The following is a 24,732-nucleotide window of genomic DNA, read 5'->3' as shown; positions in this document are numbered from 1 at the left end:
GTTTTCAACCACCCAGGTCTCACGGCCGTCCTGATGCTCCAACATAGGTGGAGGCTCTTCAACCTCAGACGGGGCAAATGAGACTGGCCTGCGGCCTCTTTGGGTCTCAGGGGGCTGGTGGCTGCTCTCACTACCTCCTAGGCTTTGAGAGCTCTGTCCACCAGGAACTCAGTTCTGGGGAGGCTGAGGTCAAGCAGATCAAATGTGAATTCAATTATGGCTTGGAGAGGAGTACATGAGGTCACAGATAAAATGACAGAGGGACAAGGCCAGGACATTGCTGTGAACCTGTGCTGGGAAAGTAGTACAGCTGCCTCCACAGCGACAGAGCAGCAAAGCCTGCCCTTGTCACCCAGAGGAGAAAAGTAAAGAAGAGATGGGCCTAGATGCGGTGGCTCATGCTCCTAACAGCAGTACTGGGAATGCTGGGACAGGAGCCTCACACTAGCTCGAGGATAGCTGAGGCTACCCAGTGAGTTTGAAGCCACCCTGAGTGATGTACTGAGAGGTGGGACAGTGTGGGTTGCATAGTGTTAGACCAGCTAAGAGTACAGCATGAGTTACAGGCCAGCTTAGGATATATGCATGTGGCTGTCCCCTCATACCGGGCCACATGTGGCAACCACAGCTCTGGGAAGCATGTGGGAACCGAAGCGACCATGGATCTGTTCGCTATTAAAACTGGTCTAGTTTTCCCCTCCATTTAGCAGAGGAAGCTCATGTTACACAGAAAGGTTAATTACCCCCAACTTCCAAAGGTTCTCTGTTGCCAGCGTCGAATTTCTGCAGAAGGATCCCGTGAATTCCACATTTCAGGGTGTAGGCTTAGTGAAATTGCTCTCTGGTTCTGACAGACCCCATATGTAGCTACCTCCCAGATGGGCTATGCAACTGAGACTACCCAGGCACCATTTGAAACCGACCCAAGTGTCTACAATGTGAGCTTGGTGTTTCCCAGCCGGTGTGTGTGTGTGTGTGTGTAAGAGAGAGCAAGAATGTGTATGCATACCAGACAGAAGACAGTCTCTGCCGCTTTTCCTCAGGAGCTGTCTTTTTTTTTTCTTTTTGACAAGTTCTTACTGCCCTGCTGTTCTAGACTGGCTGGCCAGCAACAGCCCCCCGCCCGAACCTCTCATCTCTGTCTCCCCAGCATTGGATTACAAAGCTGTGCCACTATGCCCAGCATTCTCACGTGGGGTTTGGGGATTGAGCTCGGGTACTTGCACTTGGCAAGCGCTTTACCAACTGAGCCATCACTGCAGCCCCTCCCCCGACAGAGAAGAGACTACCATCTTTTCATATTAACAAGTGCTGTTTTCATTGCTTGGATTCTATGATTAATCTTTTGAGGGTTCAGTTTCTCCTTGCCAACACTTGTGACTGTCCATCTTTATCTAAGCTGTCTTAATGGATAGGGCATCCATCTCACCAAGGTTTGGATTTGCATTTCCCTTCTGGCTAATCACCCTCAACACATTTTCATAGGCTTCTAGAGGCCATGTTTACATTTTCCTATAATGTTTGTTCAGACCCCTTGGCCAGTTTTTAATTGGATTATCTTTTCATTTTTGAATTGTAAAAGGTCCAGGTACATTCTGAACCAAAGTATCTTCTCAGCTACACGCATTTGACAAACACCTCTCCCTCTCTGTGAGCATCTTTACAACTTAACTATGGTGCCCCTTGAAGCCCCCAATTTTTTATTTTGGGGAAGGAAAAAGAGAGAATGATGGCCCTGGACCCATCAAAACTGCGGCGCTGTGGCTCTGTTCCCTCTACCCCATGCTCAAAGAACGGCTAAACGGGCTGCTAAAGGAGAGGAAGACAAGATGGCGGGTGATTCAGAAAAGAACCTCAAGGTTCTATGCTGAACCTGCTCCTCTGCGGCTGGAGCTAAAGCCTAAAAAGTCTCCTGCACAAAACCCAAACCAAACCAAAAAGTCTCCTGCAGAGTTGGGAGAGAAGGTACCCAGAAGGAAAAAGGGCAAAACTAACGCTGGCGAAGATGGAGGGAATTCTGCAGAAAATGGAGATTCCAAAGTAGACCAGGCAGACAAAGCAGAGGACTTCAGAGAGGGCTGGGTTGAAACCACAGGCATGGGTCTACCATGCCCAATTGGCTGTGACAGGCATTTCTGCAGTCTGCCTTCTTCCCAATGATCCATGAACATGGAATGCCTTTCTACCCACTTAGCTCTTTGATTTCTTTCAACAGTTTCTCAAAACATAGGTTTTTATATTCACTTGTTACAAATATTTCTAAATATTTTTATTTTACATTTTTGTCATTACCTTTTAGTATATGTGTGTGTGTGTGTGCATGTGTTTGAGTGTGTGAAAGTGCACACACACAGTGCACATGCAGAGACCAGACTTTCAGGATTCCATTCTCTCCTTCCACGATTGTTGGGAAATATTACTTTAAGTTGTGTGACTTTTGTTTATGCTGCATTTGTTTAACTCTGTGAAGCTGTGATTCTTTGCCTGTCTAAAACACCTGATGGTGTTTAATAAAGAGCTGTGTTGCCGATAGCGAGGCAGGAGCAAGGATAGGCAGGGCTGACAGACAGAGAGTATAAATAGGAGGAGAAATGAGGGGGGAAAGGAGGACTTCAGGGGCCAGCCACCCCACTACACAGGCACGGGGGAAAAGTAAAGAAAGGGACATAGAAATAAGAGAAAGATAGAAGTCCAGAGGCAAAAGGTAGTCACAATAATTTAAGAAAAGCTGGCTAGAAACAAGCCAAGTTAAGGCCGGGCATTCCTAACTAAGAATAAGCCTCCGTGTATGATTTATTTGGGAGCTGGGTGGTAGACTGCCCCCCCCCCCCAAAAAAACCCAAAAGAATAAAACATCACAATACATGATGTCCCAGAGACTGAACTCAGGGACTCAGGCTTGAAAGTAAATACTTTCACCCCCTGAGCCATTTAGCTGGCCCATCGTTGCTGCAGGCCAAGCAAGCACTGAGTGGATGTGTATTGTTGAGATCAGCATGGTCACGTCAAGGACCAAATGGATCAGACCCACGGCAGTGGCCTGGTCATAAACATATACACAGGTTAGGCTTGGAACTGAGAAAGCCTTCCTCTGGTCTCAGTGCTAACATTGGTAGTGTGTCCAGAAGCCAGCAACTGTTGCTTCCTCCTCCCAAATGTTGACAGCTGAAACTGCTGCTTAAGGCAACTAGCCGCGCCCTCCCGCGGTGTGGTTCTCAGTGAACACGTGGGTGGGTAGTTGATGCTGCTCCCTGAGAATACACATGGCCCACCTGACCCCTGTTGTTCTGTACACGTGTTTGCATGGCTTTTTCTCATTTCTTCACAGCCCTTTGTCAGGTTTCCAGGACTAAGCTGCTCTGGGTGCAGCACCTCTTAATGGTCCTGCGTTTCATTTCCAGCATGTCCGTTGCAAATGTATGGAAGTAGCATTGACTCTTGTACACTGTTCTTCTGATGGGCAGTCTTCCTGAACTTCTCCCCGGGTTTGTTGGTATAACAGGGGCCTTTTTTTTTTTTTAAGAATGCTTTGGACTTCGGATGTAAAAGATGATGTCACGCGTAAGGACGAATCATTTTACTTCTTCCTTTCCAGTCGGGCGAGAATCCCAGTGGAGATGAACAGAAGTGGTAACAACAGATATCCTTGTACAGAGCCCACCTCCTCACTCTGGACTTTTACACAGATACCTTTCCTCAGGCTGTGGAAGTTCCTCACTATGTCTAGCTTATTGCACACTATCATCAGGAAGGTGAATATTAGCTGGGGAAAAAAAACCATAATGCTTTCAGGTAAAGATGGATTTTGTTTGTTTATATTATTTTTATGTTTGGGTATTTCATCTGCATGTATGTCTGTATACCATATGCATACCTGGTGCCCATGGAGGCCTGAAAAAGGTGTCAGGTCCCCTGGAACTGGAGTTACAAATGACTGTGTGCCATGTGGGTGCTAGGAACTGAACCCCAGTACTCTGGAAGAGCATCCAGTGCTCTTAACTGCCAAGTCCTCTCTCCAGACCTTGGCTTTTTTTTTTGTTGTTGTTCTTTTTGTTCTTTTGTGTGTGTTATTGGTGTTGGTTTTGCTTTCTGTATTTTATTTTGTGTGAAGATGTTGAATCCTGGAGTAACAGACAGTTGTGAGCTGCCATGTGAGTGCTGGGAATTGAACCCAGGTCCTCTGGGAGGGCAGTCAGCGCTCTTAACTGCTGAGCCATCTCTCCAGTCCCAACCATGTTTGTTTTTAAAGCAACAAAATAAAACCACAAGTCTGAAGAGAAAGGAAGGGAAACACGAAGAAATTTTTATTTATTTATTTATTTGGTTTTTCAAGACATGGTTTCTCTGTAGCTTTGGAGCCTGTCCTGGAACTAGCACTTGTAGACCAGGTTGGCCTTGAACTCACAGAGATCCGCCTGCCTCTGCCTCCCCGGAATGCTGGGATTAAAGGTGTGTGCCACCACTACCAAGAAAATATTTGAAGCTGGAAAATGGATAGGTAGGCCACTGTCTTGAGAGAGTCAAATGCTAAGCCAGGTTGCAAAAATCAAGAACCAAGCAAATTCTCCAAAAGGCCAGTAATATGTGAATTTGTGGGTCATATAATTCTGGACATGCAGGAGAAGGCTGGAGAGAACTGGCTTAAATCCTTGGGCCTGCCCCTCCCCAACAGTCAAACACAGAATGGAGCTTGAAAGATCACCGTTGGGACCTAGAAAACAATGTGCAAAAATGAGGTGCACCCGTGTGCAGCTGCTCGATGAGAGCCCTGCAGGGATTCTAGCGCCTTCTGGCACCTGCGCAGACCTTGTTGGTCCAAGAAAGTATATCCCGACTCAAAGAGGCCTTTCTCTAAGCCTGGCTCATTTACCTATTTAACTGCTTTTCTCATTACTAAGATAAAATGCCAACAAGAGTAACTTGAGGAAGGAAGGACTCATTCTGGCCCCTGGTTTGGGGAAGTCCATCACGGTGGTGGCAGGAACTTGGGGCAGCTGCTCACAAGCATCTGCAGCCAGGGAGCAGAAGCAGTGGGATGCCTTTCTCTTTTGTGTTCGCCCAAGACCCCAGACACAGGAGAAGTACCACTTACATACAGAGCAGATCTTTCTGCCTCAGTTAAACCAATCTAGAAACTCCCTTACAGACAAGTCTAGTGTGGCATTTCCATGGTGATTCTTTTTTTTTTTTTTTTTCGAGACAGGGTTTCTTTGTGGTTTTGGAGCCTGTCCTGGAACTAGCTCTTGTAGACCAGGCTGGTCTCGAACTCACAGAGATCCGCCTGCCTCTGCCTCCCGAGTGCTGGGATTAAAGGCGTGCGCCACCACCGCCCGGCTCCATGGTGATTCTAAATGCTAACTGGTAGACAATGAAGATTAATTAACCATCACACCTACGGACAGTCTCCAACAGACTTGAGTTGTCAGAGCTCCCCTCCCTGAGAATCTTATTCACCAGGTCAGTGGAACTCATTTTTCCAGGGAAAGAAAGTCTCAAGGTTGACACAGGACTGCCACTTCTTACATGGGACTTGTTTTGTGCACAAGGTTTCACATAGACCAGACTGGCCTGGAATTCAATCCGTAGTTGAGGCTGGCCTTGAACTCCTGTCCCTCCTGCTTACAGGCGTGTGCCACCACTCTCAGTTCTGAGGAACAACATTCTCTGATTCGACCGAACACCCCTGCTCCTGTTTCTCTCCTCATCGTTCCACAGTCGTCTTCAGCAACTCCCAGAAGCTCCAAGCCTGTTCCTTATTGCTACATAAAAGTCAGGCACCAGGCCTTCTTTGAATGTGAGTTTGCTGGAACACTCCCATTCATAAGAATGAGGTAAAATGGCATTTCTTCTGTTGGTCCATACTGAGTTTGTTTCATGAACTCAATGAACAAAGAGGGTGAAAGGAAGTTTTCTCTCCCCTACATCTTGGGTTAGTAAATATTTCTCCCCACCTAAACACTGTACTGTAGGCAGGTACAAAAGCAGCAACCATTCATGAACCTTCTAACACAAGCACTTAAGGAGATAGATTAAAAACAGGGTCCTTCTAGGACCTTGGGCTTTGGTCCTGGAATACATGTTGATTTTGCATGTGATGCCCACTCCACCATTCTGCTAACATTACTACCTTCTCTTGGGGGTAAGGCAAGCTCCAAAGAGCCACCAACTTAGACTGCATTCATGATGGGCTCCCCACACCTGGTGGCTCCTCCCTGCAGACCTGCACAGGTCTCAGATGGCAAGAGATTTTCACAGGCACGGAGGTGGATGGTCATGGCCAGCTGCCAACATCTCACCTGCTGTTGCAAAGAAAGGCTTGTGGAGTGCGGAACGACTCTCTTAAGCTTCAGTGGGACTAAGATGATGTCTGCAGGGCCTTGTTGACAGCTAAAGCCAGCAGAAAAACCAGCATATTCTGAATATCTGCCAGGAGCCAGGAATTCTTCAGGTCATAAAGCCTCGCAAGTGTTGGAGGTACAGTGCTTTCCTCCAAGTAACAGAGTGGTCTCTATGTAGTACTTGGGCTTGCCATTCTCTTGTACTAAAGTCACTAAAGCCTTCCCCTGTGTCATATTAGTTGGTGGCTTTAATTGTTTTAAAAATATCAGGGTAAGCCGGGCGGTGGTGGCGCATGCCTTTAATCCCAGCACTTGGGAGGCAGAGGCAGGCGGATCTTTGTGAGTTGGAAACCAGCCTGGTCTACAAGAGCTAATTCCAGGACAGGCTCCAAAACCACAGAGAAACCCTGTCTCGAAAAAACAAAAAAACAAAAAACAAAAAAAAAATCAGGGTGACTACAGGGGAACAGATTTTTGTCTGCAGGACTTCTCTTGAGCTTTTGAGACTTAAGCAGTTATTGTTCTAATGGGCTGGGATGTGGCTTGGTTGGCACAGTATAGTGCTTGCTTAGCATGCATGAAGCCCTGGGTTCAAACCTCAACAACTCCTGTGAGTTATACATCATAGTTCCATGATGGCAGGTACTTAGATTGCAAATTCTTCAGGATTATAAAGCAAGAAGAGGTAGCAGAATGAGATTCTATTTAGTTCTAAGAATGAAATTATATCATCGGCAGGAAAGTGGCAATCACAAAAACACAGTAGCTGTGATCACCTGCACAGGACAAGGGGTAGGGTGATAATAGGGTAGAAGGGGTCTGCAGGAATGGGAATAAGAGAAGATGGGGGGGGCATCAGAAACACCCTATACACAAGAAATTTCCAAAACCTTAAATTTGGGGGTGGGTGCGATTAAGACAGGGTTTCTCTGTGTAGCCCTGGTTGTCCTAGAACTCACTCTATAGACCAGGCTGGCCTTGAACTTAAGAGATCTGCCTTCCTCTGCCTCCCTACTGTTGGGATTAAAGACATTTTAAGAGTGTCAAAAAAGTAATTACAAGGGGCTGGAGAGATGGCTCGGTGGAAAAGAGCACTGACTGCTGCTCTTCCAGAGGACAAGGGTTCAATTCCTAGCACCCACATGGCAGCTCATAAGTGATTGTAAATCCAGTTCCGGGGCAGTCTAACGCCTTCACACCATTGCACAAATAAAGTTAAATACATCATTTAAAAAAAGTCATTACAAAACCCAATGCTTTGTTCAGCAAATAATATACTAGGAAAAAAATTAAAAGGAAATAATTGACAATTAAACAATAATATCACTGATTGAAAATCCAAACAATTGAAAGCCACACTGGGAGCGACACTGTAGCCACAGAAATACAGAACAGCTGACAAAGCCACCCCTGAATTCCATTTATTTATGCATGGCCTTTGACCAAGTGGTGCTGCCTCTGAACCAGGAAAAAATAGTCACAACCGAAAAGCACAACAAATCAATCATACCAAGCTCTTGTTATCAGTGAGTTTATCCAGGAACGTAAGAATGCAAATGCATGAAAATGAATCTCCTTCAGTCACTTCTCAGGGCATCAGAGAGACCAAGGCCAGCAGGGTGCAGGTCCCACTGTCTCAGCAAGGACTCTCACACCTGTAAGGTGCCCAGGATCACCCAGTCCCCGGAGGTGAGTCTCTCACTGCTCCATCTACTCCATTGAGTGTATCCTGTCACTTCCAGGAGTAGCATCCACTTGTTCATCTGCTTGTGATTTATGGCTGAGAACAGAACTGGGGGTGTAGCCTGGGTAGACAGATCCTGGTCTGGACTACATGGTACACTCGGAACTCCACGGTCCTTAGGGTCAGGAATCTGGGGTTGGGCTGTTCTTCAGGCTGTAGGGCTCAGACCTGGCAGGACTGACTGGGAATCTTCCATCTGGCTATGTTCTGCAGGGAGCCAGTGAAGTTCTAGGTGGTTTCTTCTCTCCTCCTCCAAGCCTCTCAGCTGGCCTCCTTGGATGCCTAGCTTCAGTTCCTCAGATGTTAATTCCAAAGTTTTAAGTGAATTCTGTTGTGGGCAGGGGTAACACATATGTCAGGGGAGCAAGGATTATCAACGTCTGTATTAGGGATGTCTGGTATGAGCCCATGGTGTAAAACTGCAGCAGCCTGCATGCTTGCCCTGCAGGTCTAGGGCAGAGGCACCTGTATAGCTGGGTCTGGTTGTGCAGGCCTGCAATCCTAGTTCCTCTGGAGGCCAGGGAAGAAGGACCAAACGTTCAAGATTTGCCTGGAAATCCTACGGAGGCCATCTCAAAGATAAAACTTTTAAAAAAGTCTGGGGGCAGTAGTAGTAGAGGCAAGGCCCTATTTATGTTCAAGCCCCAGCAGCAAACACAGGGCTGAGTGGGGGCAGCTGCACAATAGGCCTCTCCCAAGCCAACCGTCTCCTCCACCTCACTGTTCACCCCTAGCAACCTCTGAATACATGGTCAAAATGGAAGCCTGACAGCCTGGATGCCTTAGAGCCGGCCAACCCCACCCCCACTTTGGCTAACAGCAGAACATCACATGCATACCTTCCACGCCACTGTCTGCCTAGACCCGCAGAGACTTGTATTCCCACCTACAGCCTGTGCTTTTCCTAGGAAAACCAGAGCATTTGCTATAAGACCAATTGCCCCCTTCCACTGTGCAGGCAGATTAGCTACTGTCCATGACTAGCAAACAGGACTTGCCCAAAGTTACCAGCCTGCCTCAAGAAAGCTCTAAAGCTGTCCCGCTTTTCCTTCCATGTTCAGAGTGTCAAGGTCCAACAGGCTTCCTCTGCTTCACTCAAGAGCTGGCTGTCCAGGCACTGCCAAGCCTTTAACATCACTCTGGCCCTTGTGCAATTCCTTCAGCAAGCACCAATTAGCACACTGAGGTCACACCTGCAAGCAGTTCTCAGGTCTGGACAGTATTTAGCTTTGGCCTCTTGGACAGTGAGGTTAATAATCTATTCTTCCTGATGTCTTGTGTTCGCACATATCACATGGGAGGTTCCATCCTCCCGAGTGTTCCCAGTACCACTATCAGTGGGACCCCACAAAGGGGCTACAAGTACAAGCATGGGAGGGAGAGCAGAGAATGTTTCTGCACCTAAGATGTCCCAGCACAAACAGCAGCAACACAGACACCATTTATTCCGTGCCCTTGAGACCTTCCCAATACTTCTTGAAGAATCGAACAGTGATGAATTACAAACACGAAATATTTGGTAAGCGTTTCTTCAAGGCAAGACTCCCATTTGCACCCTTCCCTTCGGTGCGAGCTCAAGCACAGAACCAGACACAGTCCTCAGCATGAATCCTCCAAGGCAGGCCACAAGCAGCAGCAGGTAAGAAGCCAGGCTTCCTGAGGGGCTTGGGGGCCAGGCAAGATGTTTCACTCCATCTGGTCACAACAGGCTTAATGTACTCTGGCCAGAGGGCTTTCAAACACTGGAAGACACCTCCAGTTCCTTTAGATCACAACAGCCTATCTGAAAGGAGCATAAACACAACCACTTTCTTCCAAATCCTGATGGCTCTTTGACTCAATTCTTTCTTGTACATTTGTGATCTACACACTAAGACGCTGAAAATAACCTTCAGCTTGTGGTAGCACACGCACGTAAGGAACTATGCTTTCTATCCCCACTGGAAACATCCCACGAGTGGGTGGGGCAGGGGGTGAAACTAGGCTTTTCTAAGAGCTAAGGTCTATGGAACAACAAAATAATCATCTCCAATGTAAATTTTACTATTTTATTTGTGAAAAAACTACAAGCAGAATTCATAAATAGACATTTCTATTTAAAGCAGGAAAATGATAAAGTGGCTTCTAATAACATAGTCGTGCACATGCCAATAACAGGAATATATTAACATCTTTTATTTGCTAGACAAAGAGCAGTGTCCAATATAAATTTCCCCCAAACATTTAAGACCTGTGAATTTCTGACCAGTTCACAAAACCACTGACACTTTAGCATGAAGAGAAAACAAACCTAACAGACTGTCAGCTCTAAGACGGACGGAGCAGAAACTTCCAAAGCATTATACAAGCCATCTTTCTGGGCAAATGGAAAATAGAGCTCGTATAAGACATTAACAAAAGTTCACAAGGGAAGATTATGTTCTGACATACTTAACAAGCATTCGCTATCTGTCTCCAACAAACAAAGCTAAGGAAATAATGTAACCATCTTTACACAGTAAATTAAGGTTACAAGTCATACACAAGAACAGAACTGCTTGCGCGTTAGAAACTGTTCAGCTCCATTGTCACACTCTAAATGTTGGCTCTTAAACCATTTTCGGTAACATACAAGCAAAGGTTATTATATATTCAGCAATTAATAATTTCTCAATAATTTAAGATACGGTAGCTTAAAAATGTAGACTGAGAATGATCTTGATAAGGCAGGCGAGACATCTCAGTGGAGCTAAACTCACAGAAGCTTCTGCCAATGTTCCGAAGTACCCAGATCCAAACTGAAAGGTTTTGATTAAAATATTTTCGTGGTTATCAAGATGTCTTTTTCTTCCCCTCCCAATTGCATGACTCGGGCAGAGCAAGTCAGGTCAGCTCTGTGCGTGTACATACGAGTGTGAAGAAAGATCATGTACTAAACATACGGGAAACTTGCAAGCCTTAACACTGTGCTTTTTGTTTCAATATGCTTTCTGTGCCACTGAATACCAAGTATTTCTGGTCCTCTTAATGTCTCTTTGTAAGCTACACTAGTGTTTTTACCTACTGAGTACTATAGAATTCCATTTCCAGAATGCATGCCTGAGGATGTCATTGTGTAGCACCTACCACCTCTTCACCCCAGCAGAGCCTGTGACAGCAGCGACAGGGCGGCCAGGGACACCAGACTGCTTAGACTCCGCTACTGTCAGCTGCAGTTTCTACCTCACGGCAAGTTCACTCCACTCGTTCTGAAGCCTTCCCTCCCTTCACCTCTCCTCATTAATTTATCACGGAGGCAAAACTGAAAAACCAAGACATGGGCGATGAATGAATTAGTAGCCTATGAGGAGCTGGTAAATCAGCCTTTCCCACTAATCTAGGGGGTCCAATCACTTTACATGAAACTCGTTTTGAAAGAGTACACAGTGTTTCTGAACAAAGTGCATACCAACACTTATTGGTTCAAAGAGCAGTGCAATCCACATGAATTTGGTGGCATTTAAATTTTTTTAAAAAGTTAATTAAAAAACTTAGCAATTCCTTACACCTCTGGAAAATAAATATGGCTGACTAATTAACCCTCCCTGAGACCCTTAATAAAAGGAATATTAAAACTTTAGAAGGAATGTCTTTGCAATACCCCACTAATATTAAAATGTGGATTTAAAATTCATAGTCAAATCACTATGTATTATATATTCTGATGCTTACAGAAAGCACCTGATTTCCTTTGGTTCATTAATAAATACTTTAAAAAGATATTTAAAAAGGTAAGTACAGCTTGCATCCCAGATACAAGCACTGTTTTAAAAAGAGGGGAGCATTGTCCATGCTTCTGAGAACAGGAGCCCAGCGACAAATAGCACTGCCTTTGGGACAGAACATACACTACAGCGCAGAATGACCGGACTGGTTTTAATGTAAATGTGAATGGAACCGTTCCCGTTGGCTACTCAATTCAAGCTGTTCATGTTCTTAACTTGTTGCCTCCACAGATCGAAATCAGTTCTATTATTAAGCAAACCAGGTTAACACCAAGATGTGGTGTTTCCTTACACACACACTCTCCCGTGAGTCCTTCGAGTGTGATCCAATAAAGGAAGGTTAACACCACGTTCTCATACTTAAAGTGACTTAAGTACTACAAAGAGTGGATATGAAGGTAAAGTCAGATAGGAGAGATACCCTGAATCTAAGTACAAAGTAGAACCACCCAAACTTGGGATGAGATGGGGTTATTAGTGGTCTTTGATTATCCCCGCCCCTAAAATGGAAAAGTGAAAAGAAACTTTGAGGGTTCAGTCATGTCACCTCTGTTGAGAAGACAAAGACCGCCTGGTCACTCTCCTGGGGCGGGAGCTTTTGTCCTGTGACTTGTCCATGCACCCTTGCGGTCCTTTCCCACACAAGGAGCTGAGAAACAACACCAGAAACTGGATGTGTGGTTGACAACCACTGTTAAGTAAAATGAGTAATAGCAGGATTTTAAGAAGAAAACAACTGCATTGGTAGGGTGAAGGTTTGGGGGCTGGGGTAGGGGTGGCAAACAGAACACAATCACAAAACCCACCACTGCAATGTCACAGGGGAAGTAGACCGCCTCCCCGATGGTGTGGGTTAAAAACGCACCTATTGCAACCCTAGGACTAACAGACAGTTGCTAGATGTGCCTCAGGCATGAGCAGAGGTCTGGGAAAGGCCGGAATTCAAGATACAGAACACATTTTCATGAGTGCTTAAGAACAGTAATGTTAACATGTGACCGTAATTTACACGAATACTTGGCATTCTGGAGCTAGTTTTGTTACTTCCAATGGTCAAAGCCCTCCAACTGAACCACCTGTGATTTGTCAATTATCCCATCGCAAATGCAGGCTATCTGGAGCAGTCTTTAAATTTGAGATCACATTGTTTAAAAAATATATTTTTTTATATCATCCAGTACTTTTAAAGACAGATGAGAGAGTCAAGTTCCCATGTAGGTTGGAACATACTTCATGTAAGACTGATTTTAATTATATTTCAGCACTTTCATAGAAGGGACTGTCCCAGATCTGTGTCAACTGTTCAATGTTGTATTCACTTCACAGTGTATCAAGCACCAGCGTTGCCATGGATTGGTTTCAAATAACCCTTTATATATAATTTTATATTTATATATATAGTTATATCAAAACTGATAGTACAGAGTATAGCTGGAAGAAAGAACTAAATTTAAGAGGATATGCTGACAGGATGGAGTCTGTGAACACAATAAATAAAAGTTCCCTCCCCCCTCCCAACCCTCTTCAACAAAACAGAAACAGAAAACCAGTTGTAATGTACATGGAAAATTGTGCACAGCAGATTTTTTTATATAAAAAGTAGATTCAGGAGCACATCCAATTATAAATGATTGTTAGGAAAATCATATAAAACAATGGAATACATAAAAGTGTCAAGAGTAACTGTCAGGGTACGAAATTCCTTGGTAGCCAGATGCCCACGGCAAGCAGAACCTCTCCTGGTAGCATCACTACAAGGTCGTCCACAGAAGACTCTCCAGGGCGCAAGCAGCATGGGCAGGTGGAGGGTTTGAATCTCATACCCTGATTCATAGTTTCACAATTCCATGTGCAATTTCAGAAAGATTCATCATTTACTGCTGACATATCGCCCTTTGGCGTGGAGGAGCGGGAGGAGCCTTTGTCTGTGCTCTCTGACCCCGAGCTGCTCTGGTTCTGCTGTTCTGACCCTGCACTGGAGGTCACTGTGGAGGAGGATGTAGAGGAGGATCGAGTCTTTTCCTTAAAGTCTGTGATAATGACGGTGACGTTGCCCACAGTTACGGCCAACTGCTGTGCGGTGCTCCTGTCCACGTTCTTCAGCCGGGGTCTGAAACACATCAAGGGAGACATTTAGGGAGTGACAACATCTACACGAGCCTTCCCAAAAGCTTGTGCCCATGTACTGTAGGCATTCTGACCACATTTAACAATAGGAGAAATGACCATCAGCTAGCAGAACTTTTGATCATAGATGACAAACCACTTCTGTTCTTTTTGTTCTGGCCAAGATGATCTAAGAGGTCAGGAACCTTATCTTAGTTCCTCATTCCACCTCCCTTGGCCTAAAATCTCTTAAGTATATAGGAATCTTGGGTTTTTGATTATGATTAAATCAAGAACTTAGTATTTCACTCTAGTTTCATAGTACCTTGAGGTGTGATTCGTTTCGCTGGTCTTTGTTGTAGCGTTAGCCGACTGTATACTGTTAGCTTCACTAGGAGGATCTTTCAGAATATCAGACTTTGGTCTAAGGGTAAAAGCAAAGACCCAGGAAAACAAAAATAAGTCATCATTTGAAATCTCTGACCCAAGTGCAAATTAGTACAGAGTAATCAGTACCCAGATACTTACTTTGTTTTCTTGTTGGTGTTTTTCTTGGTGACACTGGGGCTAATGTCCTTGTCTTTCTCAGGTTTCTCTTTGTCGGGTTTTTCCACTTTCTCCTTCTTCTCCTTCTTAGGGGGAGGTGGAGTGGCGTACTGCTGTGCCACCTGCTGTGCCACCAGCTGAGAATTGATGCGAGGTTTCCTGCAACAGTCAACACAAGATACAGCATTAGTGTCTGGCTGTGAGTATTTTCTTAGCAATTCAACTATCCATTATTCCACACTGTTTCAATGTTGTCTTCAAAAGGAGACATCACATGCCCTTTTGGTACATATGCACACAGCCCTGTGCAATCATCCAACACGTTACAGGAGTGCTAAAGACACAGTCTTTTGAGCTGTCATGATTATACTGACAGCTTTCAAATACTGCTGCTGCAGAAGGCTAATCTCGTTTTATTAAAGGGACACTGGTAATCCCTTGAAAAGAGAATGAAATTAGAAGTGTGACATTCACTCCTCAATCTAATTATTCCAACTAGGCCTGCTCCCCTGCAGCTGTAATTGGCACGGACAACACATACTGGGCAATAAAAGGTAACTGTGGTTCATACAAACTCCCAAGGGGATGAAGTCACTGTGAAAAAAACCTCAGACAAGTGATACATTGACTGTGTCATAACAGTTATGCCCGCACCAATCTCCAGCTGACACGGGCTCTCTCATCACTGTTGTGTGTGTAGCTTCTAAGGAGCACCAAACATTCTCACAATGCAGGACTATTCACAGACCCAAAACTGGGGGGTAGGGGGGTGTGTGGGGGGGAGATATGCTAGCCAATGTTTCTATATACAACAACCCCTCCTCTACAGTCACATAACAGGTCTCATAAGTGAGGTCCCCGAGCTACTGCAAGGCAAGTGTGGCCCATCGAGCATGGGAATACAGGTAGAGATGGTTGGGATGAAATGCTATTGACCATAATTGACCGCTGAAGGTTGGGTGAGACAGGACTCCTATAATACTAATATAAAATTTCCCCAGCTAGACAGTCAAGAGTAATCAAAGTTCTAAACCCCAAATGGGAATATTCAAATGGGCTCTTAGCAAAATGAAACAACTGGGCTGCTAGAACATAGCCTAGTACACCAGAAAGCCCCAAGCAAAGGACCTGGAACACAGTCAGTCCTACACAGCACTGCCTCCTCACATAGTTCAGCTAGTCCTCACACAGGATTGTTGAGCAAACAAGGTTAATGGAGTACCCCTTGAAAAAACAATGTAGGGGACAATGCTTACAATTCCAGTAAAGACACAATCTCGACAAAAGTCAACTCTATCAGCCTCCAGCAACAAAGGCGTTGATCAGTAAACCAGTTAGCTCAAAGTACAGTTCTCTAAGTGAAGTTATTAAGTCATAAGATTTATATGTGGTTCTCAAACTTGCTAATGCTGTGACCCTTTAATGAAGTTCATATTGTGTTGACCCCAACCGTAAAATTATTTTCTTCTCTCTCTCCCTCTCTCTCCCCCCCCTCTCTCTCCCCCCCCTCCCCCCCCCCCCCTCTCTCTCTCTCTCTCTCTCTCTCTCTCTTTTTGGAATTTCGAGACAAGGTTTCTCTGTAGCTTTTGGTTCCTGTCCTGGAACTAGCTCTTCTAGACCAGGTGGCCTCGAACTCACAGAGATCCGCATGCCTCTGCCTCCCGAGTGCTGGGATTAAAGGCGTGCGCCACCACCGCCCAGCCCGTAAAATTATTTTCATTGCTACTTCATAACTGTGATTTTGCTACTGTCATGAACTGTAACGTAAAAACCTGATATGCTACCCATTCAACCTCAAAAGGGTCTCAACCCACAGGCTGCTCTAGATGACTATTGAGTCTAAGCCCTTGCCTCCAAACACTCATAGAACTTCACCTTTATGTGAAAAGGTGCCATCAGTTTTAACAATGAAGCAGCCCTACCTAACATGTTCCTTCAAAGAGGAATATAGTTGCAAATACAAAGATTTCATAGGCACCAAAGGAACGAGAACCAGCTGTTTACAAGATTACCAAGCACTGTAAATCAGACTTGTAACAAGCTGTCATATAGTTTAACCTACACTTGGATGTCAAAGGGAATTTTGGTGCTTGGGTGTAGTGTTTTCCTTGCATACTACAAAGTCCTGAGTTTGATCCTGCTGTTAAACCTAACAAATTTGAGGCTAGCCTGAGCTACATGAGGCTTTAATACGTACAGAAAAGTACCTTTCAATTAAGCCCACTGCAAACAAAATGAACCCAAGATAAAGAGAAGGCACCTGCAGAGCACTTCATATAGAGGTAGAACCAAAAAGGTGCCCAGGGGCCTCATGCTAGAACCCCAGTAAAGTTTTGTAGTGTCCTCTACCAGGCTACACTTTATTTTTCCCCCCAAAGTTTAGGACTGTTAATTTGTCCTAAAGTCACTGAAGCAAAAAAGAAAAAAAAAAAGATAAACATTCTTTTACAACCCCCAACGCAAAAAAAAAAAAAAAAAAAAAAAAAAACTGTTGAAATGTCCTTAGAAGGCTCTATCATTTTTAACAAAAGTAACAGTGTAAAACCCCAGAGTCATTTAAAATAAATTGGGAAAGATTGGGATGGAAGGAATTACTCAATTTTGTCTTCTTTCCTTGTGGCTTTAAGTCTCCCCCTCCTCCTCTGCCAGGCTACACTTTATACTTCAATGCCAGATAAGCTGGACAAATAAACTGGACAATGGTGGTGCCTTTTAATCCCAGCAATTGGGAGACAGAAACAGGTGAATTTCTGTAAATTCAAGGCCAGCTTGGTCTACCAAGTAAGTCCCACAACAGTCAGGACTGTTGTACAGAGAAACCCTCTGTGGGGGGTGGGGGTAGCAGGACAGAGACAAAGAGAGGAGAGTTCTTGCATCTCAAAGCACCTGTGAAGGTCTGGCTGTTGGTAGAGCACCTAACAACACAGCCTCCAGCTCCCTATCATAGCTCTTTGGCTTCTCCAGGATGCAGGACTCCTGACAAGGTCAGCTAGCTGCACAACTCACAAGCTGCACTCAACAGGTAAGATGTCTAAACACTTGTGATCATGTTAGGCACTCACACATCAGCAAATATGCTAATTCTTCAGCACAGACCACAAGTTTCATTATAGACAGGATGAAATTCATATATACAGGGAATAAACGATGGCCCATTCATCCTAGCACAGGCACAACAGTGTGTGGGCAGACAAGTGATGTGCTGTGTTACACAAGCCAAAAGAAATTAGGACTAATTAGCATAGTATTCAATTATTAACCATGAAAATTGACTCAGCTTTCTAAAAGCACTGTGTTATTTGGAAATAACTGCTTTGTTCTAAATGTTGTATGTATGGCTCAATAATATCCTTAATTGACAGTTACCTTATAAGCAACCCACCAGCTCTTCCCCCACCTAAACCCTGCACAGTGGCAACTTATTTTCTTAAATTCAAAGACTTGCTACAGAATAACCATCCCTCATACCCACCTCAGTATTTCTGTGTTAAGGAGCAATTTCATGACCTAAGGAAAATGAAAGTCTAGAATGGTTTCTTATATTAAGGTATCCCCGTGAAAAGCACCTAATTTTTTTAGTGCTAATTCCAAAAACATGCATATGCCAGGTTTAAAGACACAAAAGCATTTATGTGCAGCTATTCTTCCTATCTCTTGTACCTGTAAAAGCCTTAGCAGAAGATAGGAATTGTAGTACATCCAACATCAAGGCCCTAGACAGACCAAATATGCTTTTATAAATACAATTTTATAAATCAAAGTTACTTTTCTTTGAAAAAAAAGTCTCTGTAAAAGAATTTAAATTCAGCCGGGCAAATGGTAGCACACGCCTTTAATCCTAGCACTCGGGAGGCAGAGGCAGGCCAATCTCTGTGAGTTCGAGGCCAGCCTGGTGTACAGATTGAGTTCGTTCCAGGACAGGCTCCAAAGCTACAGAGAAACAACAACAAAACAAACAAAAAAAGAATTTAAGTTTTAAGTTGTGAACAGCTAAGGCATGGCTACATTTTCAGGATGATTCCTCAATTTACCTCTAAGGCAATGTGCTAAACTGTCCGTCCCAACAGTATCACCCACCATACATGAATGGCCCTGGCTTCTTAACCAGTGCAACTTGTGCTGATTTAATCCTAATTCCTGAACAAGTAACCTATATGATTCATAGGTTGTATTAAAACCAGCTACTTTCACACAAAGACAATTTAAAACCTCCACCATATCTGACTGTGGCCATACTTTGTAAGGTATCACTAATTTCTCTGCTTTGACGCTTAAGAAATCTTTTAGTATTAAATATAGAGCTGTTCCTTCTCTCACAAACAATTCTTAAAATTCGCCACTAGTGACCTAAAGAAATTGTAATCCCATTCTAGGTTATTCTTTCTCACCAGTATATACCAGACTCAAGAGAACCACTGTGCTCTGTAAAAACCTTCCTCCCAATTCTAACTCAAACTACTGTATAATGAAAACTTTTTTCTCCTGAGCCAGGCAGTGATGGCACAGCCTTTAATCCCAGCACTCAGGAGGCAGAGGCAGACAGATCTCTGTGAGTATGAAGCCAGATTGGTCTACAGAGTGAGTTCTAGGATGTCTCATGCGGAAGAACTGTGTGTGAGTCTGAGCGCACGCGTGTGTGTGGTATGTACTATGGAGTTTATGTGGAGGTCAGAGGACAGTTTGAGGGAATTGGTTGTTTCTTCCCACTATGTGGGTCGAGGGGATCAAACTCAGGTTGTTAGGCTTGGTGGCAAGTGTCCTTACTGACTGAGCTGTCTTACAAGCCATCTAGAACCTTTCTCTGAAGCTCAATGGGTTTCCTTGGCATTTTTATTCTCTGGTCTGAGTGGTGTCAGGATCATGCCCTCCAAGGCAGCCCAAGGACCCTAACTGCAGCCCAAACTGGAACTCCCGGACTGGACGGGAAGAGTACTGGCTTCACTCCCCCCTGCCCTAACAGAAAAGAGGGCCTGCAGCAGCATCGAGGTCTACTTTCTGATGCAGTGTACTGTGTGATTTTGGCTAAGTTACATTATCTGGCCAAACTTCTGTTTCCTCAATGATGAAAGCACTGGAGTAAATGATTTTAGGAAGCTTCAAACCACCCTTACATTTTTGCATTCAATATTTAATAAACACATCTTAGTGAAGTGCAGGCAGATTTGTAGCTTACATTGTCAGCAACTCATTTAGCCTGTTTACAGTCAGCTATATCATCTTACAAACATTCTACAGTGAGTTGGATGTGACCAGAATCATCATCTTCCAAAAGGCATGCAAAACCAACTTATGAACCACAAGGACAACAACTCCCTAGGCAAATACAGTTTCAGGTGCAAATAAACTTAATAAACCAAGTCTCCCCTCCAAGAAAAAAGACATTAAAGTGATCCAATCTGCGGCCCAAATTACTTCATAGCTGTCAAAGACCCTATTTAAAATCTATGTAACTATTTCTCTAAAATACTTATGGAACACTGAGAATCTGTAATTCTTCAAACAAATCTAAAAAGCTATTTGTCAATTCCAGGTATAATACTCACCCAACTACTTGCTGAAGGTGATGCTTAAGAGAAGAGCCAAATTGGACTTATTAAAATCTTTTTTGAACGTTTCCCCTCAAATCTAGCCCTTAAAATTATCCCCAAAATTAAGTACAAGGAAACAACAGCTGCGAGAAGGTAATATGATCAAAAAAGTTCATGCTATAATAATTTCTAAATCACTGGTAATTAGCATTCTGCTATGGCTGGGTGCTTATAGAAGGGAATCTTAACTCCTGGGCTTGACACGAGGGTTTGTTAAACTCTCTCCACCTGCCTTATCCCAGAATGCTCATTCACACAAGGTCAAACTACACTGGATGTTGTATTTTTTTGAAGATACCCTCAACTATGTATTTGTTAGCCTTCTATCCCTTAGCTTGAGATACACCCAAGATCAAGGCTACTTGTTTCCCCATCTCTCTAGGCAAATCATCTGTAGCCAGGTTTAGGAAGCTTCAATCCATCATGTATCTGCTGCCTAACATTTAGAACATAATTTACTACTTTTTGTTTCTCTACTAGATTATGAATAATTATAAAGCAGTACCAACCTCTTCAATTTTGCATTACACCTCTAAAATGGCTTTGAAGTGATAGCTTCCTGACAGTAGCTCAGTGTGTATTCAAGAATAGGTGTGTGTCCTCTAGAAAGTGGTGTAGAAGTAGATGTTACACCATCATGAGGCCTATCTTTTCATTATAATGCTATACTTAACTGTTTGGGTCTCAGAACAGAACTCTTTAAGGCTGTGGTTTCTCAAGGAAAAGTGCATTTATGAGAAGGGTTTGTGCGGTGCTGAGCTGTTTATACACCATGTTTCAGTATTCTCAGTTTTCAGAGGACATTAAGGAACCAAACACCAAAAAATTATGGGGCAGGTTCAAGTAGACTTTAACTCAAAACATAACTTTTATGCTTTTCCACTAAACCATATTAACTTGAGAATGAGTGAACAGATGCAAGGGAAAGGTGAAGAAGCCAGGCAGTGGTGCACGTGCCTTTATTCCAAGCACACAGGAGGATTTTGAGTTTGAGGACAGTAAGTTCCAGGACAACCATGGCTATGCAGAGAAACGCAGAAAAGCACCTCAGTCTGAAATGGTGATTCTGCCTCCTGGAATCTCAGGAGACTGCGTTTTTTAGAGCTGTCTCGCCCTGTCTTTTATATTCCTCTCTAGGGCTGGGATTAAAGGTGTGTGCACTGCCTAGTTTCTATGGCAACTACTGTGGCTACTGGGATTAAAGGTATGTGCGCTACCATAATCTAGTCTGTAAGGGTGACCAGTGGGACTGTTTTACTCTCAGATCTTCAGGCGGTCTTTACATTTGAAATTCCACTACACAAAACCAAAGGGGGAAAAAAAAAAACAAAGGCAAGGAAGCAAAGAATTGCACACCATTTTAAAGAGAGGCAAAAAGTTTCCAGGAATCCCAGTGGCATCCTCAAGTGCTTCTAATCCAGTTTTGTACTAGGTGAGTACAAGCTCTAATCCTCCACCTTACCACCCATTTCGAATATGCCAACTACCTCACTTTTGCTTATGCGACTAGAGAAGACTTGGGCAATCAGTTCTACGCACTGTAGTTTATAAGTATCTAGGGCCATAGGACAAAAACTTAGGAAACAAATCCTTCAAAAATGTTGTCTTTCGCGGACGGTGGTGGCGCACGTTTTAATCCCAGCACTCGGGAGGCAGAGGCAGGCGGATCTCTGTGAGTTCGAGACCAGCCTGGTCTACAAGAGCTAGTTCCAGGCCAGGCTCCAAAACCACAGAGAAACCCTGTCTCGAAAAACCAAAAAAAAAAAAAAAGAGAGAGAGAGAGAGAGGGAGGGAGGTCTTTTGTTTCTCTGGTAGAGTAAAAAAAGATCTACAGACTTAAAAAAAAAACACTGTGCAATGAGTAAGTCTGCTTATTTATTAACTAGAGAAACCACACCATCTCAAGTTAAGTACTCTGGCTTCAAGCGGGATTCCTAAATCACCAGAAAGATTGCCGATTGCACAATGTTAGCTAAACCCTTCACGCATATAAAAGGGACATGTAGACAAAATTGTGATCTTTTATTGCACAAATGGCTATAATCATCTAGATACATTTCAATTCAGTATTTACTTCTAATCAAGTACCTGCTTCTTTCTAACAGCAAAGTAACTCCACTTTCATTCATGATCAAGTGTGTAACAGACTTTGAATTTTCCATGCTCCACAAATGACTGGAGTCTATATGAAATGATCTCTCCCACCCTCTTAAAAACTGCCGACAAACTTTCTGTAAAAACTGCTAAAATATGTTAAGTATCTCCAATCTCCTTATGCAAGTCCCCCCCCCCTTTCTGTTTGGGGTCCAGATGAAGCCCTCACATCACATTTTGCTTTCACTTCTTTCCTTCTGCCTGCCTATGGTAGCTTTAGTCTTTTATGAATTTACAGAGTTGCTTTCTAGAAATATCACTGAGTCAGGGCTGGAGAGATGTCCCGATGGTTAAGAGCACTTGCTGCATCTTTGGTGGACAAAGTCTGGACTTTATAAATAAGCTGTTTCTCCTATAAACTTTCTGCGATTTCAGTATCCAAATATGGAGTCCCCTCAAATTGCTACAGAGACCCGGCTGATTTGGGTAAAATCTACCTGCCTCAGTCTCTAGAATACTGGGATTGCAGACCTATATACAGCTCTAGACCTGGATCCTTCCACTTTTATTACCTGGAATTCTTTCCCATATACTTATTTGTTCTATTATTTCTACTAGTACGATTCTTTTAATCACACAGGTATAGAATTACTGTTTTTTAAATCTCACATTATCATTACAGGCTTCTTCCCTATAACTGTCCTAGCTATTGCCTTGTATCCATTTGACAAACCCCATCCTTCAGAATGGGTTCCAAAGTCTGCAAGTTAATAAATGCCAAATGCTCATTGGATCATCTAACGTTTTAAAGCAATACATTCAAAGAAGAAAGAAGTAAGCCCTCACTAAGCTAGGGTACAAGGTGATAAATAAATAAGCATTCCCCTCCAGGTAGATGAGCTTGAACAGAAGAAGGCTGACTCGTGCGCACGGTGTGTGTGTGTGTGTGTGTGTGTAACAAGGAGCTTGAATTTGAATGCCTATCACAGGCACTGATCTACAGCACTGACAAAATGCTTATGCTTTAGTACATAAGAATACTATGTTCCAAGGGCACACTTGATCAAACAATATGCAGCTAAAGATAGAAATATCAAAAGAACTAAGGATAGATTTCAGTTGTATGTACTGGTCTCTAAAATATATACAATGCTTTCTAGAAAGAGAAAAAAAACTCTCAAAAAGTGGAGCTTTCCCCTCAGGAATAATGACTCAAAAGCCAAGACTTAGTTCATGTGCCTAGCAAAGCAAACAATCTGCTGTGAAAGAGAACCCAGGGTTCTCCAGTCTCTCTACAGCTCAGTGCTATACAGACAGCAACAGCTCCAAAATTGCCCATCCCATTTCTAAACAGCTGACACACACTCAAAAGCAGCCAACGAGAAGGCAAAAGACAGTATAACATGGTCACCATTTTCTGAGCTTTGTTAAGAGAGGCTTTTTGAGATAGGGTTTCTCTGTGTAACAGCCCTGGCTGTCCTTAAACTTGGAGATCTGCCTGCCTCTGCCTCCCTTAAAAAGGGTGCGCCTCCACAGGTTGGCTGAGAAAAGAATCTTTCTATGTTGTCCAGGCTGGCCATGAGTTCAGGTTTTAAGTATTCAGCCTAGAAAATTGTATCATGGACACATGGAGTGATGACCATCTCCCATCTGTTGTAGCTCTTTCCCAGGCAGGTTTCCTCCCAGCTCCATGAGACCACATAGGATTTCTGAAATACAGATCAGATCCATCTTTCCTCCAATTTGTTGCACATGAATGACATAGTATATACTTCTTAAGTGCACATCTACTCGAACAGAGTTTGGTCTCTGAGCTTTGTTCTCGCTGTGTGTCTGTTTTTTTATCTCATCACCTTTGATAGACATTTATGCTTTTTCCATGTTTCAGCTAAAATGAAGAAAGATGAAATGAGCACCAACTATATATCTTTGTGTGGACATATGTTTTCATTTCTCCTAGCTAGAGATCTATGGCAAGCCTACATCCAGTTTTTTGAGAAGCTGCCAATTTTTTTTTTTTCAACATGATTATACCATTTCACACACTCTCTCAGCACTGAACATTTGTGATGGTTCTCCATCAGCTACACTGGGTACTAGCAGTCTTTTTCATTTAAGTCATTTACAAGTACAGTACCACTTCCAAGTAGGATTTGTTTTAGTTTTGAAGATATGGTCTCATGCAGCCCAGACCAGCCCTAAACCCCTTTCATCCTCTCATCTCCACAGGCAGCTTCAATCTAACTTTAACCTGCAATCCTCAGATAGGTACTGTGTTTTTGAGTATTATAACTCCACAGAAACAGTATGGCACTTGTGAAGATCAAGATGCCTACCAATTTAATGCTTAAAGCCGGCGATAAGCAATTAAGTGCTGCTTTATGTTTCAATTACATCACACACATACACAATCGTGGTACATATATAAAGAGGCAGGTCACGCTCAGTGCCACGTTCCATTGCTCTCCACCTTATTTTCTGACACAGACAGGCTCTCTTACTAACTTTGCTACTGGTTGACCAGCACCTCCCCTGGATCTTCCTGTCTGTCTCCTAGGACTGACATTTCAGTC

At 43.6% G+C, this 24,732-nt stretch overlaps 1 protein-coding gene across 1 annotated transcript in view; it reads right to left on the bottom strand.

The window, feature by feature from the left end:
- Positions 1-10,116: 10,116 nt before the first annotated feature.
- Rybp (RING1 and YY1 binding protein) overlaps positions 10,117-24,732 on the bottom strand; it is a 49,448-nt gene continuing 34,832 nt past the window's right edge. The window contains exons 3-5 of the mRNA XM_075983342.1: positions 14,460-14,636; positions 14,257-14,355; positions 10,117-13,935 (exon numbers count right to left, since the gene is read on the bottom strand). Of these exons, the coding sequence (XP_075839457.1) occupies positions 13,683-13,935; positions 14,257-14,355; positions 14,460-14,636 (529 nt within the window). The 3' untranslated portion in view covers positions 10,117-13,682. The remainder of the gene's footprint in view (positions 13,936-14,256; positions 14,356-14,459; positions 14,637-24,732) is intronic.

Source organism: Microtus pennsylvanicus, chromosome 8, assembly GCF_037038515.1.
Source record: "Microtus pennsylvanicus isolate mMicPen1 chromosome 8, mMicPen1.hap1, whole genome shotgun sequence".
NCBI lineage: Eukaryota > Metazoa > Chordata > Mammalia > Rodentia > Cricetidae > Microtus > Microtus pennsylvanicus.
The sequence above is the reverse complement of the archived record's forward strand: the minus strand, read 5'-3'. Positions and strand labels throughout refer to the sequence as shown.